Raw genomic sequence first — 16,390 nt, forward strand, 5'->3', positions numbered from 1 at the left:
AAACTATGATACTGTAACAGCAATATTTGCATTATACATTTATTTAAACCTATAAGCTGCACACCACCAAGAGTGGATGAAAATATTAACCTGAGCTTTGTGTGATAATGACATACCAAAGTAGGCTCCTCAACTGTAACAAATGTAGCACTCTAATAGAAGAGGTTGATAAATGAAGCTGTTACACATTCCTTGTGGCTGGAGATACATGTGAAATCTGACCATTTTGGCTGTCTATTTAAAATCACTGTAAAAAGCCCAGTACCCGGTGGCTCACGCTTGTAATCCTAGTTACTCAGGAGGCTGGAATCTGAGAATTGCCCTTTGAAGCCAGCCTGGGCATTAAAGTCCCTGGGAGACTCTTATCTCTAATTAACCACTCAGAAACCAGAAGTGGTGCTGTGGCTCAAGTAGTAGAGAGCAAGCCTTGATTACAAAGAGGCTTAGGGACAGAGCCCAGGCCCTGAGCTGTTCAAGCCCCACAACTGACAATTTTTTTTTTTTTTAAAACCACTGTAAAGAATAAAGTAAGATTTGGGGAAGTTCAAGCTTTGCATTATGTATGTCACAACCATTCAACTCTGCTACCATATTGAAAAACACTCACGGATGAAAGATAAATAGATGGACATGAATTTGCTCCTCTCCTCTACAACTTCATTCAGAAAAATCATCAGTAGATAGAGAAAACTCATGGATATAGTTTACTAATCCTCATGTGTATCTCTCTACTTCTTGCCCTCCATGCTACTCTGCATATGAACTATCTGTAAGCACTCACCCCAGACTACCTGATTGGAGCCCAATAAACCCTAGAAGAGAGAAATTTAGGCAAAATTCACCATGTCCAAAAAGGAAAGTTATCACCTTCCTCTATCGAACGTATAATTCTTACCATATACCCCCACAGTGGTGATAATATTTTCCTCCAAGCACTGAAGTTAGAAATTTAGTAGTTAGCTTTGTTATATCTCACTCTTAGCTGCCAAGTGGTCATCTGTTGCTTTTCTGCTCCAAACACTATTACACCTGCCTCTTCTCCTCCCCTTTCATCCCCTGACTTGGGCTGACCCTTGCTATGTCTTTCTTTCTTTTCTTTTTTTTTAGGGGGGGGGTCCGGTCGTGGGGCCTGAACTCTGGGCCTGGGCGCTGTCCCTCAGCTCTTCAGCTCAAGGCTAGCACTCTACCATTTGAGCTACAGTGCCACTTCCGGCTTTTTTTCTGCTTATGTGGTGCTGAGGAATCAAACCCAGGGCCTCATGCATGCAAGGCAAGCACTCTACCACTGAGCCACCTTCCCAGCCCCTCTTTTATTTTTCTTTTGCTGGTCATGGGCCTGAAGTCTGGGCCTGGGCACTGTCCCTCACCTCTTCAGCTCAAGGCTAGCGCTCTACCACTTGAACCACAGTACCACTTCCAGATTTTTCTGCTTATGTGGTATTGAGGAATGGAACCCAGGGCCTCATGCATGCAAGGCAAGCACTCTACCACTGAGCTTCCTTCCCAGCCTTCTTGCTATGTCTTGACCTGACTACTATAGCACCTTGCAGCAAAACCAGATTACCTGAAGTCCTCCAAATATCTTTGCCATACAATTTTCCTTTTGTCAGGAATTCCTACCTACCCACTTAACTCCTACTCCCACTTCCTATCTTATTAACCATCTCCTAGTCATTATTTAAAAACCCAACTCTGACTGTCTAGTCTATAGTCAGTCATTGACTCCTCAAAACTACTTGTTTGAAACAGAATCCCCTTGAAAGACAGTGAATATGGTCATAATGTTTAAGGGTATATATGTGAAAATGGATCATTGGAGCTTATTGAGATTGGTTTGGAAAGTAGTGAGATGGGAAAGAGTGACAGAGTGGGATAAGGCTGGTCAATATTCATTATATGCACATCTGGACATGTCACAGTGAAATCTCCTTGTACAATGAATTAATACTAATGAAAATGTGGAGAGAAAAAGACCCTCCTCAAACCTCATAATACCTTTCACAAGGCCAAAATCTGTAAGAGTCCCAAATTCATGACTTATGGGCAATTTAAGTATTTGCATCAGAATTTTCGGGCTCAAATAATTAGCTGTTAAATACTGTAAACTAAAATGCATTTAATTGCATGATTACTTCAGTAACTTAATCAACTTAATGAGAAAATAAACTCTTTTCAGATAAAGCACTTATCACTTTAGGAAAAGTGGATAACATTTATGCTGTGTGTGTGTGTGTGTGTGTGTGTGTGTGTCTGCGCTTATGCATGTATAACCCTAAAGTAAGAATAGAGAACAACTTAATAGAAACCCTCTCTCCCACCCAGCAGTCACATGGAATGTGAACCAAACATAGATCCCAGCAAAATTACACCTCTTTTTATTTTTGGTTGTGGGGACTGAGCTCGGCTTGGGCGCTGTCCCTCAGCTCTTCAGCACAAGGCTAGCGCTCTACCACTTGACCCATAGTGCTACTTCAGGCTTTTTGTGCTTATGTGCTGTTGAGGAATCGAACCCAGGGCCTCATGCTTGCGAGGCAAGCACTCTATCATTGAGCCAACATCCCAGGCCTATGTAATAGACTTTTAAAAATTGTTAAAACAGGGCTGGGAAGGTGGCTCAGTGGTAGAGCACTTGCATTGCATGCACGAGGCCCTGGGTTCGATTCCTCAGCTCCACATAAGCAAAAAGAAAAAAGCCAGAAGTGGTGCTGTGGCTCAAGTGGTAGAGCGCTAGCCTTGAGCTGAAGAGCTGAGGGACTGCGCCCAGGCCCAGAGTTCAGGACCCACGACCGGACCCCCCCCCCCAAATCGTTAAAACAGTGAGTGTTAAATCTATAAGAGCCAAAAGCCTGCTATGCTTCTATAACTGTTTTTGTACCAAAAAAATCCATGTATCATCCTGATAAGAACAGGAACAGGCCTCTGTTTTGTCATTCGTTTTCTTATACCAAATTTGACCTAAAGCAGTCAATTCAAAAGCCATTTGTTGACTCAAATTGCTTTCTAATGGGTTTCCCTATTTCCAGAGTATCTCCCTTTCTTTACACAGAAGTGTATCTGTGATACGACTCTATTGCTCCCCCAAACATTCAATGGCTGTTCATAATCTGCTTTACAGGATTATGACCCACACCCTGGCAAGGCATACAAGAACCTTCTCAGCCTGGCGTCAGTCAATATCCCCAGTGTCTTTTCTAGCCTCTCCTTTTCACACATTGCTCTTTCCAAGGCACACTAGCTGTTCCTGGACTTTCATTACTTCGTGCCTTTTGCCAAGTGCTGTTTCCTCTATTGGGAAAGGTCCTCCCCCACTCATCTGTCTGCAAAACTCATTAAGAAAGCTCAGCTTAAATATCACTACCTTTATAGCTTTCCCAGAATCATTGTTTCCCTCATGTCTTTCCCCATACCACTGAGTTGTTTCTGAAGACGTAATCTAATTCTGGAAGGAGGGAAGGAGGGGGTGCCCTGTCCAGCCTGCCCTAGGCAGAGTGACTGCGGCACTACGTGGGAAGCATATTTTACATGCAGCAGTTGGAAGGATGGGGCTAGGTGACCTTTAAGTTGTGACATGTTAATGTGCGCATATTTCGCACTGTGCCTACGAGTACACTCGTGTGTGTGTGTGTGTGTGTGTGTGTGTGTGTGTGTGTGTGTGTGTGTGTATGTGGGGGGAAGGGACAGAAATGAAATTGGAGAGTAGAAGGTGGACGCAGTGCAGTAGGAGCAAGCAGATGGGCAGACTCACATTTCTTCCGTTTTTACAGTTTTGCAGAGGTCCAGCCCCGCAGCGAGAGCCGAGTCAGGGGTGGGGGAGGTGAGGGGTGGGGGAAGGGGCTAAGGCGGAAGGGGGAGGGGCTGGACTCCATCTGAGGTGCTCAACCTCGAATGCCGGGAGCGGTCACCCTCTTCTGCCACCGGGGCCAGTCTCTCCACGCCGTGACTCACGCCTATTGTGGCCTGCAGGGCGCGCTCGGCCGCACAGCCCCACAGGTGGCATCGGCCTCGGCTGGGCCAGAGGGTTCCCGCCAGGCTAGGCAGTGGAGCGCCGCACAGCGCGCCTTCCCGCCTCCCAGCCACCGCCCCAGCAGCTCCTAGCCGGCGCCAGCAGGCCTGCTCGGTCGATCTTCGAGCCCAAGATGCGGCGGGGCTGGAAGATGGCTCTGTCTGGGGGGCTGCGGTGCTGCCGCCGGGTACTATCCTGGGTGCCAGTGCTGGTGATTGTCCTGGTCGTGCTCTGGTCCTACTATGCGTACGTCTTTGAACTCTGCCTGGGTAAGTGGGGGCAGGCCACTTAAGGTGGGGACATTCTGCCCAGCATAAATCATTTTGCCCTACCCTGTACACGGGTGTCCCCTGGGGTGTCTCTTCCTCCCCCCCTCCCGACACTGCGGGTTTCCTTTTGCTCCCGATAAAAACTGCCTCTCTGACTGCAGCCTCTGGCTTTTCACCTTGTCTCCCGCGCCCTCCCACGAGGGTCCCACCACGTCGCCATCGCCGCCCACCTAAGGGTTCCAGATTTCTTTGCCAAAATATCATTTCTTGGCTCTTCTCACCAGGGCCCCTTTTCTCCTATAGAGCAACCACTTGGTGCTGCATGCTCTCTTTTGGGGAACCCTCTTCTCTCCCGAATGGAGGAACCACCATACTCTGCCCTTAAACTCTCCACTCACCCTGCGAACCCTACCAATGCACGTAGTCAGCAGCCCCACCATTTTTCCTCCTGCTAGGATACCGGTACTAGGAATTCCCTACTAAGAATCCAAAAATATTTCCTGGTTCTTTTACTAGTTTTCCTTTCTTCTATTCTGGGATTCACACTAGCTCAAGTGCTTCATCGCTACCCACTTGTATACCCTGTTTTAGCCCCCTGAGGGGCTCCCCCTCTCCCACAGTGATAAGCCTTCTCTTCTCTTTCCCGTTCTCTCAGCTTCTCTAATGGGATGGGGTTCCATATAAAGCCCTCTCCTCTCACACTAGACCCCTAATTTTTTTTTTTATCACTGCCTCCTGCCTTCCTACTTTAGGGAGCATTTGGCTTCTTCCAACTAGTGGCCTCGAGATATTTTCTCATACCTCCTAGTAGCTAGTGAGCCTGCTTTTGTCCTGGGAAGGTCCTGTTCCCTCCCACCCCCATCTTGCACTGGCATGTTTCCTTTCCCCTCCCCAAAGGGTTCCCACAGTCTCTACCACATTCTCCTAAAGGGTTACTACTTTTCTTACCATGATTCCTCCTTGATTACTTTTCTAGGAAACCCTTTCCCCATCCCCTGCACACGTCCGGCCACCCTCTTCCACTGGTGTTTGCCATTGTTATTTCATACCTAGGATTGCATTTATCCTTGTCTTTTCAAAGTGGGGGAAGCCCTATCCTCTCCTGCTAGAGTTTCCAATATTTGCAGCCCCTCCTAATGACTCCTTTCTTGTTCCTCCTTGTTCTTCCCTGTCCCATTCCCTGTTTTGTGTGCACATGTGCACACCTGCACAAGTGCTGGGGCTGGAAATCAGGGCTTGGATACTGTCCCTGAGCATTTTTGCTCAGGGCTGGTGCTCTATCACTTGAGGCAAGTTCCACTTCCGGTTTTCTGGTTGTTAATTTCAAGGACTTTCCTGCCTGGACTGGCTTCGAACTGCAATCCTCAGATCTCAGCCTCCAGAGTAGCTACTATTACACACATGAACCACCAGCACATGACTATCTGCTCCTTATTCGTAATATGGTTCCTACAGGATATCTCATGCTTTTCAACTCCAATTTCCACAGTATTCCACAAGTCACCCCTTTATGTTTTTCCCTCTTGGATTCCTCTAATTGTCAAGGCTTATTACAAATGGTTTCTAATGTTCTCATTAACTCAAACTAGTTTTCATATTATATCCTGTCCCTCTACTGCAGAGCCCCACTTTCTTTTCACTGAACTCTCCTGTTATTCCTGTCTTCTCACAATGAAGAATCCTTGTCTCTTCTCCAAACTCATTTCCTGTTGTTGTTTATTATTATTTTGCTGGTCATGTGTTTTTCTCTCTCAAAACTAGCACTTTACCGCTTCAGCCATTGCTCTATTTCTTGCTTTTTTGGTAATTAATTGGAGATGAGAATCTCACAGACTTTCCTGCCTGGCTTGGCTTCAAACCAGAATCCTCAGATCTCAGCCTCCTGAGTAGCTAAGAGTACAGGTGTGAGCCACCGGTGCCAGGCTTCATTATTATTCTTTTTTTCTTATTTATTTATTATTTATTTTGTCGGTTGTGAGGCTTGAACTCAGGGCTTGGGCTTTGTCCCTGAACCTCTTTGTGCTCAAGGTTAGTGTTGTACTACTTGATCACTACTTCCAGTTTTTGTGTGGTTAATTGGAGGTAAGAATCTCACGGGGTCCTTTCTCCCCCGGCTGGCTTCGAACTGCGATCCTCAGATCTCAGCCTCCGGGATAGCTAGGATTATAAATGTGAGCCACCAGCACCCATCTTTTTATTTTTCTATCATCTCTTTAACTAGAATCTCATGGCCAGCACTAGTAAACTTGTGATCTCATTGTGAGGTTCCCACTCCAATTCCATTAGAATTCCTAACATCCTTCCAAACCTCCATCCATATGGACTCCTTTTTCCTCATACCAGAACTTATCACGTTATAGAGTCATTAGGGTTGGGGCGCACTTCTCAACCACAGGACCTGACTCCACTCATTACCCCTTTCTCTTACATTTTCAACAATACACCACTCCCCCTGGGTACATTGGAATGAACTGGGGAGGCAGAAGATGACCCTCTTTTTCTGATATACAACTCTGTACATCAGCCTTTGAATTTTTCTCACCTCCTTAGAGACATTATGGAAAAGGCAGAAATAGATTAAAAAATAAATGTCATTAGTTGCCTGCATAGATACAAGATTAGGCGCATATGCTTGCACGTGTGTGTGTGTGTGTGTGTGTGTGTGTGTGTGTGTGTGTGTGTGTGTGCGCATTGGCCAGTGCCAGTAATGCAGCTGGAGGGCCTTGTCACTGCCCTTGTGCTTTTTTGCTCAAGTCTACCACTCTACCATCTGAGCCACAGCTCCCTTCTGGTGTTTTGGTGGATAATTGGAGATAAAAGTCTCACAGACTTTCCTGCATGGGCTGCTTTCAAACCATAATCTTCAAATGTCAGCATTCTGAGTAGCTAGGATTATAGGCATAAGCCACTGGTGCTTATGCACCATCTAGTATTGAGGTACATTAAGCACACTATGAAGGGACTGGATGTTTTCCTATCCTCAGACCTTACCACTTTGGCTTTTTTATTGAATGATTGACTAAAGAAAAAAAATCAAAAGTTTAGCTCCATTATTATGGTATGTATGTTGCTCCCAGCATCAATGCCACATAGTAAGCACTATTAAACATATTTTGGAGTTGTTCAGTACTGGTTTGCCAAGAAATCTTTCAACATTTAGTAATAATAATTTCTAACTTACTTTGTGCCAGAAAAATGTCTGAAGTACTATATAGATACTAACTCCTTATAATTGAGCCCATTATTCAGCCCATCATGTGGATGTACAAACTAAGGTGCAGACCAAGTTAGAATCAGTGCAAATAATGAACTTTTTATAAGTCTTTACTTAGTCATATAGTATTAAAAAATAAAACCAGTGTGTTTTATTCGCATACGGTATGGCATTTGCTACATGGCACTTGCTAGTTCTAAGTGACCACACACACACACAGAGGCAATCCTTTTAACCATATAAAGTCCATACTACTGTTACACTCAGTTTACAGATAAGTAAACTGAGGCAGGGACACACTAAAATAGCTTACCTAAGGTCAGAAACTAGCAAATGGCTAAAATTGTAGGCAGCTTTGTTCCACCATCCATGGTCTATTTGATTTTTTTGTTCATACTGTTTTTTTTTTAACTTAAGGCCCTGAGCTTGCTAGGCAGGCACTCTACCAGTTGAGCCACACCCAAACTTTCTTTTAGCTTCAGTTATTTTTATTTTTATTTTTTTGGGTCCGGTTGTGGGGCCTGAACTCTGGGCCTGGGCGCTGTCCCTCAGCTCTTCAGCTCAAGGCTAGCGCTCTACCACTTGAGCCACAGCGCCACCTCCGGCTTTTTTCTTTTTGCTTATGTGGTGCTGAGGAATTGAACCCAGGGCCTCATGCATGCAAGGCAAGCACTCTACCAATGAGCCACCTTCCCAGCCCCAGCTTCAGTTATTTTTTGGATAGGGTTTTGTGTTTAGCTTACAAACAACCCCAGACTGTGACCCTTCAACCTGTGACTCTAATGTATATGGAAATACTGACAGAATCCACTATGCTCAGCTTGTCGATTGAGCTGGGGTCTTGTGAACTCCCCATCCCTAGAGACTAGCCTCAAACTGTGATCCTCCTAATCTTTTCCTCCAGACTATCTGAGATTACAAGTGTGTGCCACTACACCCAGTTTAAAGTCCATGCTTTTAATCTCAACACTGTCTTAACATCTTGTCTCACAGAGGTCAACTTGTGACTCACAGGCTAGCTACAACTTGGAATTCTATTTATTTTCTTTGGTTTATAGCATTTTCTTAACATTTGTGTAAGTAAGCATTATTTAAAAATCAAGGTAAATGCCATATGGTGTCAAACACTTTTAGTCCAAGCACTTGGGAGGCTGAGGTGGGAGGATCTTTAAAGCCCAGGAGTTTTAAGACCAGATTGGGCAACATAGTGAGAATTCATCTAAGGTAATACAGAATAGGGCAGCCTTGACTTCCAATTCTGGCTTCAACATACTTTCTTGTCACCTTCCTTTTATAGCTTATTCACAAATCAGTAGCATGGATTTTAGAAAAGTTAGAGCAAGTTTTCTTAAAGTCACATGTTTAGTAAAGAGTAGGGAATTGAAATCAAGGCTGCCTGATTAAAAGGCCATGCTTTCTCCAATGCAACCAAACTAACAGATTAGTGACCAATACAACTTAAAAAGTAATATTAAAGAACAGCCATATGCTAGTGGCTCACACCTGTAATCCTAGCTACACAGGAGGCAGAGATCTGAGGATTGTGGCTCAAAGCCAGCCCCTGCAAGTCCCTAAGACTTTTATCTACAATTAACAGAAAACTGGAAGTGGCACTGTATCTCAAAGTGATTGAGCACTAGCCTTGAGCAAAAGGGCTCAAGGACAGTGCTCAGGCTCCTAGTTCAAGCTCCCTGACCCCAAACAAAACAAAACAAAACAAAAGGAATTTGTTTCTAGGAATAAAACTTGACCTCCTGTTCTTTAATATCAGATTAGAACGGAAATCAAAGGTGATATTTCTAGACAATAATATTCAGAATTTGAATTCTGCCTTTTATTAGCCAGGAGACCTGAGGCAAAGTACTAAATCTCTCTCAATCTTAGTTGCTCCTCACCTTACTTTTATGTGGCTCAGGCTGGCTTTGAACTCATAATTCTGCCTTAGACTCCCAAGTGCTAGGATTAAAGGCCTGTGTCACAATGCCTATAATATGGTTGTTTGAACCTCACAATGACAACGTTTGGCATGGGGGTAAGTACTAAGGAAGTATTTGTAGTAGGAATAATGTCATGCCTGAAAAGCATGAAGTGTAGTTTGTTAATAACAATATAAGGGATTCTGCTTGACTCAGGAAATAAGAAGCTTAAGCTTTTAGAGAAGGAAGAAAGTGACAGTATCCATTTTATTAGGGTAAAATTTACATGACATTAAAATAGCAGTGTTAAGGTATTCAGTTCTGTGCTCTTTAGTACAATTCACAGTGTTGTGCAGCTCTCATATCGATATAGTTTTGTCATCTCAAAAGCAAACCTCAAATGGGGCACCAGTGGTTTACACCAGTAATAATCCCATCTATTTCAGTAATTTTGGAAATCCAGAAAACTGCAATTTGAGGGCAGCTAGGCAAAATGTTAGCAAGACCCCATCTCAATCACTGGGCATGGTAGGACATGCTTATCATCTCAGCCATATGGGAAGTTGAGAAGGGGAGTATCTTGATTCCAGGCTATCCCAGGCCAAAAAACATATTCACAAGACCCCATCTAAGCATAAATAGCTGGATGCATGGTATACCCCTAGCATACTGGCCATAGAAAGAAGTGTAAATAGGAGGATCACAGTCTAGACCTGCGGAGGCAAAAAACACAATACCCTATTTTCAAAATAGCCAAAACAGAAAAGGCTAGATATGTTTCTCAAGTGTTATAGAGTACCTGCCCAGCAAGTGCAAACCTATGGGTTTAAACTCAAACTGCTGAGAATAAAAGGATACCACATAGGCATTAAACAATCCCTCATTGTGCCCTCTACCCCTAACCTCTGTCAATCATTAATCTAAATTCTATCTCTATATATTTGCCTATATGTTTTTTGGGTCTGGCATTTTTCTTTAAGAGAAGGGCTTGCTGTATAGTTCAAGCTGGATTCAAACCCACGATCCTACCTCAGCCTACAAGTGCTGAGATTACAGGTGTGCCATCACCATGCCTGGTTTTCTATATTTCTTTTTTTTAATGTTTTTTTAAATTGTGAAAATACTGTACAGAGTGGTTACAGTTACATGAGCAAGGTAATGAATAAGTACATTTTTTTTTATCCAGCATTGTTACCTCCTCCTTTGTTTTTCCCCTACCATCCTCTCCCTCCCACCTCCTCAACTACACCCTCCATCCCCAGACTAAATTGTAAAGTTCATTTTTCAACATAGCGTCTTGTACATCTCATTGTTGCAATGGGTCAAACGGTATCCCTATTTAAATATTTTTTCCCTTCCCCTCCCCAAATTATACCAATAACAAATACAGTGAAAACAGAGGTTATACCATGGGGGAAGGACATACAAAACAACAACAAAAAATCACATGGTAACTTATAAATATGTTAGAAGCAATAGCAAGGAAGAAAAAAACTACTTGTGTCCCTATCGCACAATGTTGTTAGGTTAGATCTATATGGTAGCATTTGACAGTAATTCATTACTTTTATGACTGAATAATATTCTTTTTAAATACATATTTTTATTGTAAAGATACTGTACAAAGGGGTTACAGTTACATGAGTAAGGTAATGAGTATAGTTCCTATCAAGCATTGTTCCCCTCTCCTTTGTTTTTCCTCTACCATCCCTTCCCTCCCACCTTCCCAACTCCTCCCTCCCTGTCCCCTCCCAAGTTGTAAAGTTTGTTTTCAACATAGTGTCTTGTACATCTTATTGTTACAGTGGGTGAACCTGTATCCTTATTTTCAGCATTTTGTTATTTCCCTTCCCCTCCCCCAAATAGAAAAATGTATATACAAGATGCAGGGCACCGGAATCATACAGTGAAAACAGGGTTTATACCATGGGGGAAGAACATACAAAAGAAACAAAAAATCACATAGTACATTATAAATACATTAAAAATAGCAAGAAAGAAAAAAACACTTGTGTCCCTATCTTGGAGTTCATTTCGCTTAACATCATCTTATATGGTCACATGTACATAGCTTTTGAGTCTTTCAGCTTGTCCTAGACATATACTAGTTATTGCAGATAAGGGAAACCATGGGCCCTATGTTTTTTTGGGCCCAGCTTACTTCACTTATATAATTTTCTCCAGGTCTTTCCATTTCCTAGCAAATGGGGCAGTGTCATTCTTTTTGATGGAGGCATAGAATTCCACTGTGCATATATATATGTGTGTGTGTGTGTGTATATATATATATATATATATATATATATATATATATATACACACACACACATATACATATATATATCACATTTTCTTGATCCATTCATCTACTGAGGGACATTTGGGTTGCTTCTGTATCTTAGCTATGATGAATAATGCTGCGATAAACATAGTTGTGCTAGTAGCTTTAATATGGTCTTGTTTGTGATCCTTTGGGTAAATGCCCAAAAGTGGAATTGCTGGGTCATAGGGGAGCTCTATGTGGAGTCTTTTGAGGAATCTCCATACTGCTTTACAAAGTGGTTGAACAAGTTTACACTCCCACCAACAATGCAAGTAGGGTTCCCTTCTGGCCACATCCCCTCCAGCATCTGTTGTTATTAGATTTCTTGATTATAGCCATTCTAGCTGGGGTGAGGTGGAATCTCAATGGTGTTTTGATTTGCATTTCTTTTATGGCCAGAGAAATTCAGCATTTCTTTATGTGTGTATTGGCCATTCTTACTTCCTCTTCAGAGAGATCTCTCTTTAAGTCTTTAGCCCACTTATTAATTGGGTGGTTGTTTCTTTGAGGATCTGTTGTTGGGGATTTAATTTTTTGAGTTCTGAGTATATTTTAGATATGAGACCCTTGTCCGTTGTATGGGTAGTGAAGATCTTCTCCCAATCCGTGGGCTTTCTATTGATCTTGTTAGCTATGTCCTTTGCCATGCAGAAGCTCTACAGTTTCATGCAATCCCATTTGTCTAACCTTTCTTTGATTTGTTGTGTTTCTGGTTCTTTATTAAGAAAATTTTGTCCTGTGCCAAGGAGCCCTAAAGTTTCTCCTGTTCCTTCCTGCAATGTTTTCAGGATGTCTGCTTTTGCTTCAAGGTTCTTTGATCCATTTGGAGTTGATTCTGGTGCAGGATGATATATAAGGATTTACCTTTATGACAATAATATTTTATGACTGAATAATATTATCTCTCTATATATATATACATATATATATAATTGTCCATCCATTTATCTATCTGTTGGTGGACTTTTGGGCTGTTTGCCCTATTTATTTTCAATAGTGCTGCTATGAATATTTGTGTACAAGTATTTGTTTGAATATCTGTTAGTTCTTGAGTATATGAAAGGAAGAAAGAAGAGTGGAAATCATTGGGATATATGGTCATTTATGATCAACTATTTGAGGAACCCTTACATTATTTTGCAAAGTGGCTGCAGCATTTTATATTCTCACCTGTAATGCAAGGAGGAGGGCTCCACAGCTTCACTGCCCCACCTACTCCACCATTTTCTGTTTGTTAAAAGCCATTTTAGTGAGTACAGTTATTGAGTAGCCGCCTTTTATGAAACCTCTTGGCCACTTTTTTTTTTTTTTTAGGAAAATATCTATTCAATCTATTGTTCATTTAAAAAAATTTGAGATTTTTAGCTGGACTGGCAATCTTTATTGTTTAATTGTAATTTTTAAAATACTCAACCTTTGTGTATATATTGGAGGAGGGGTTGGTCCCAGGGCTTGAACTAAGGGCATAGGCTCTGTCCCTGACCATTTTGTGCTCAAAGGAGTACTCTACTACTTGAGCCATACCTCCCCTACCAGCTTTTTGCTTGTTAATTGGAGATAAAAGTCTTTGGGACTTTTCTTCCTGGGCTGACTTTGAACCACAATCTTCCTATCTCAGCCTCTTGAGTAGCTAGGACTATAGGCAGGAGCCACCAGCATTCAGCTTGAATACTCAACCTTTATCAGAAAAATAATTTGGCCATGTTTTATGACTTGTCCTTTCACTTCCTTGCTAGCATCATTTAATGCACTGTTTTTAATATTGATAAAATTCAATTTATTTCATTTTTTTCTTTTGCTTCTGCTTTTGGTGGTATTTCTATGAATCCATTGCCAAAATTAAAGAGGAAAAATTTACCCTATTTTTTTAAAACTTTTTCTTTCTTGTCCTTTTTTTTTTTTTGGTACTGGGGATCGAACTCAGGATGTTGCACTTGCTAGGAAGAGCTTTGCCATTGAGCTACATCCCTGTCCTACCCTGTGTATTTTTGTAAGAGTTACAGTTTTAGGTTTTACATTCAGGTCTTGGGTCTATTCTGAGGTAACTATTTTTTTTTTTTTTTTGGGTCCGGTCATGGGGACTGAACTCTGGGCCTGGGCGCTGTCCCTCAGCTCTTCAGCTCAAGGCTAGTGCTCTACCACTTGAGCCACAGCTCCACTTCCGGCTTTTTTCTTTTTGCTTATGTGGTGCTGAGGAATCGAACCCAGAGCCTCGAGCATGCAAGGCAAGCGCTCTACCACTGAGCCACCTTCCCAGCCCCCTGAGGTAACTATTTTATGTAGTGTAAGGCAAGAGAGAAGCTTCATTCCTTCTTGCAGGCAGCTCAACTGACTGATCATTCCTGCACCATGTACAGTAGACATGATTCTTTCTCCTGTTTATTGGTCTTGACATAATCCTCATAAAACAACTGAATATATATATATATATATATATATGTATTTATGTATACACACATACTTATGGACTTATAATTCTGCTCCATTGATCTACTTTGTCCTTCTGTGTTTATACTACTGTGCCTTTATCAAGTTTTTTAAAAGTGTATAAAATGGGGCACTGGTAGCTCACACCTGTAGTTATAACTGCTTAGGTTGAGATATTAGGATCTTGGTTTGAAGCTAGCCCAGAGTCTCTTACTTTCAATTAACCAAAAAATCAACTGGATTTGTGGTTTAACTGGTCTCAGAGTATCAGCTGTGAACCAAAAATCCAGGCCCCGAATTTAAGTCCCAGTATCAGCCAAAAAGTCTACACTGAGGAGAGGAACAAGCACAAAGCCCATGTGCATATGTTCATATGAAATATTTATAAAAATGAACTCTAGGAATGGGAAAAAAGAGTTTTTTTTTTCTATTTGTTCATTTATATGTCTTTAGGAGTATAACGAAGGCACAGAAATGGAGGGACAAAGGGTGAACAAATGCAGCAATGGTACTCACTGGACATTATGTTGAATATGAACTACAACTTGTGGGTGGGGATGGAAGGTAAAAATTGAGAGAGTGCAAGGGAAGGGGTGACATTGTCCAAAAAGAAATGAACTCTTTACTTAATCATGTAACTGTAACCCCTCTATACATCACCTTTATAATAACAATAAACCTTTTTTTTTTTTTTTTGCTGGTCGTGGGGCCTGAACTCTGGGCCTGGGCACTGTCCCTCAGCTCTTCAGCTCAAGGCTAGTGCTCTACCACTTGAGCCACAGCGCCACTTCTGGCTTTTTCTGCTTATGTGGTGCTGAGGAATCGAACTCAGGGTCTCAAGCGCTCTACCACTGAACCACCTTCCCAGCCCAATAAACCATTTTTTAAAAGAAAAAAAAAAAAACCCTGCATCTCCCAAATTTCTTTTTCTTTTAATATTTTTGAAGGCAGGCTCTATTGTGGAAGGAGGTACCAGCAGGAGGCATTTGGGCTGTCAGAGGGTGAATGAGCATGCAGATGCCTAAGTAGTTTATTTGCATGTGTGAAACTAGAACAATAAAACCTGTTGGATTTGTTTTAAGAAAGGGAAGGGGGATAGATAGGGATACATTGCATACTTGTATGAAATGCCACAAGGACAAAAATCATAAAAGAAGACTATCTGGAGCTATAAAAAATTGTTTTGGGAGCTAGAGCATGGGGTAGAACACATGGCCCTGAATTCAAACCCTTGTGCCACTAAAAACGTTAGGATTCTTTTGGCTATTCAGAATCATTTTTAATTTTATTTGAATTTTAGCTTTAGTTTGTCCATTTATACAAATATAATAAATGAGTTTTTTTTTTAAAGAATGACATTCAACCTGTGTGTTGCTTTGGAGAATTGCAGTCTTAATCTCAAGTCTTCCATTCCACATGAAAGTGGCATTTTTCTTTCCATTTATTTAGGTTATCAGTTACTTTTCAGTGTTTCATAATTGCTGTTTTTTAAATTATCTTTAAGCAGTTGTACAAAAGGAGTTGCCATTTAACAAAGCAGTTTATCTCATCCATCCTTCCTCTACCTATCCCTTCCCTCACTCTTAATTTTGTAGGATATACCTTGGGTTCGGTCTTCAGCCTTCTTAAATTTATTCCCTCTTAAATTTATTGTAAATGGTAGTGTTTTCTTCATTTTCTCTTCTAATTGTTCATTCCTAGAGAATAGCAATAGAACTGATTTGGAGTCCTGATCTTATGTACTACAACTTTGCTGAATATGTTAATTAGTTCTAAAGGTTATTGCAGTTATGGATACTTAGGATTATGCTATCTGCCAGTAAATATAAATTTCCTTCTTTCCAATTTGGATGCCTTTTATTTATTTTTCTTGCCAAAATTGCACTGGCTCCAACTTCTGGTACAATTTTTAAAAATAGAAATGATGAAAGCAGGGATCCTAGCCTGGCTCTTGATCGATCTTAGGGAGAAATTTTTAAGATCTTCCACTATTGAGCATACTGTCAGCTGTGAATCTTCTATAAATGCCTTTTATTAAGCTGGCAAAGTTTCCTTCTATTAGTAATACCTTGATCATTTTTTCATTAATGTATACAGAATATTGTTACATGCTTTACTTGAGATGATCATGTAAGGTTTTGTTCTACTTTCTATACAATGTATTACATAATTGGTGTGTGTGTGTGTGTGTGTGTGTGTGTGTGTGTGTGTGTGTGTGTGTGTGTGTGTGTGTGTGTG

The 16,390-nt window shown here is 41.5% G+C and overlaps 1 protein-coding gene across 2 annotated transcripts in view; it reads left to right on the plus strand.

The window, feature by feature from the left end:
* Window positions 1–4,129: 4,129 nt before the first annotated feature.
* Zdhhc15 (zinc finger DHHC-type palmitoyltransferase 15) overlaps window positions 4,130–16,390 on the plus strand; it is a 101,266-nt gene continuing 89,005 nt past the window's right edge. Inside the window, exon 1 of one of the 2 annotated variants that reach the window (XM_070040179.1) lies at window positions 4,130–4,272. In XM_070040179.1, the coding sequence (XP_069896280.1) occupies window positions 4,137–4,272 (136 nt within the window). In that variant the 5' untranslated portion in view covers window positions 4,130–4,136. The remainder of the gene's footprint in view (window positions 4,273–16,390) is intronic. The other variant, XM_070040180.1, reaches the window with a different exon arrangement.

This window comes from Dipodomys merriami, unplaced genomic scaffold (assembly GCF_024711535.1).
Source record: "Dipodomys merriami isolate MVZ:Mamm:240054 unplaced genomic scaffold, mDipMer1.0.p SCAF_3, whole genome shotgun sequence".
NCBI classification, from domain to species: domain Eukaryota; kingdom Metazoa; phylum Chordata; class Mammalia; order Rodentia; family Heteromyidae; genus Dipodomys; species Dipodomys merriami.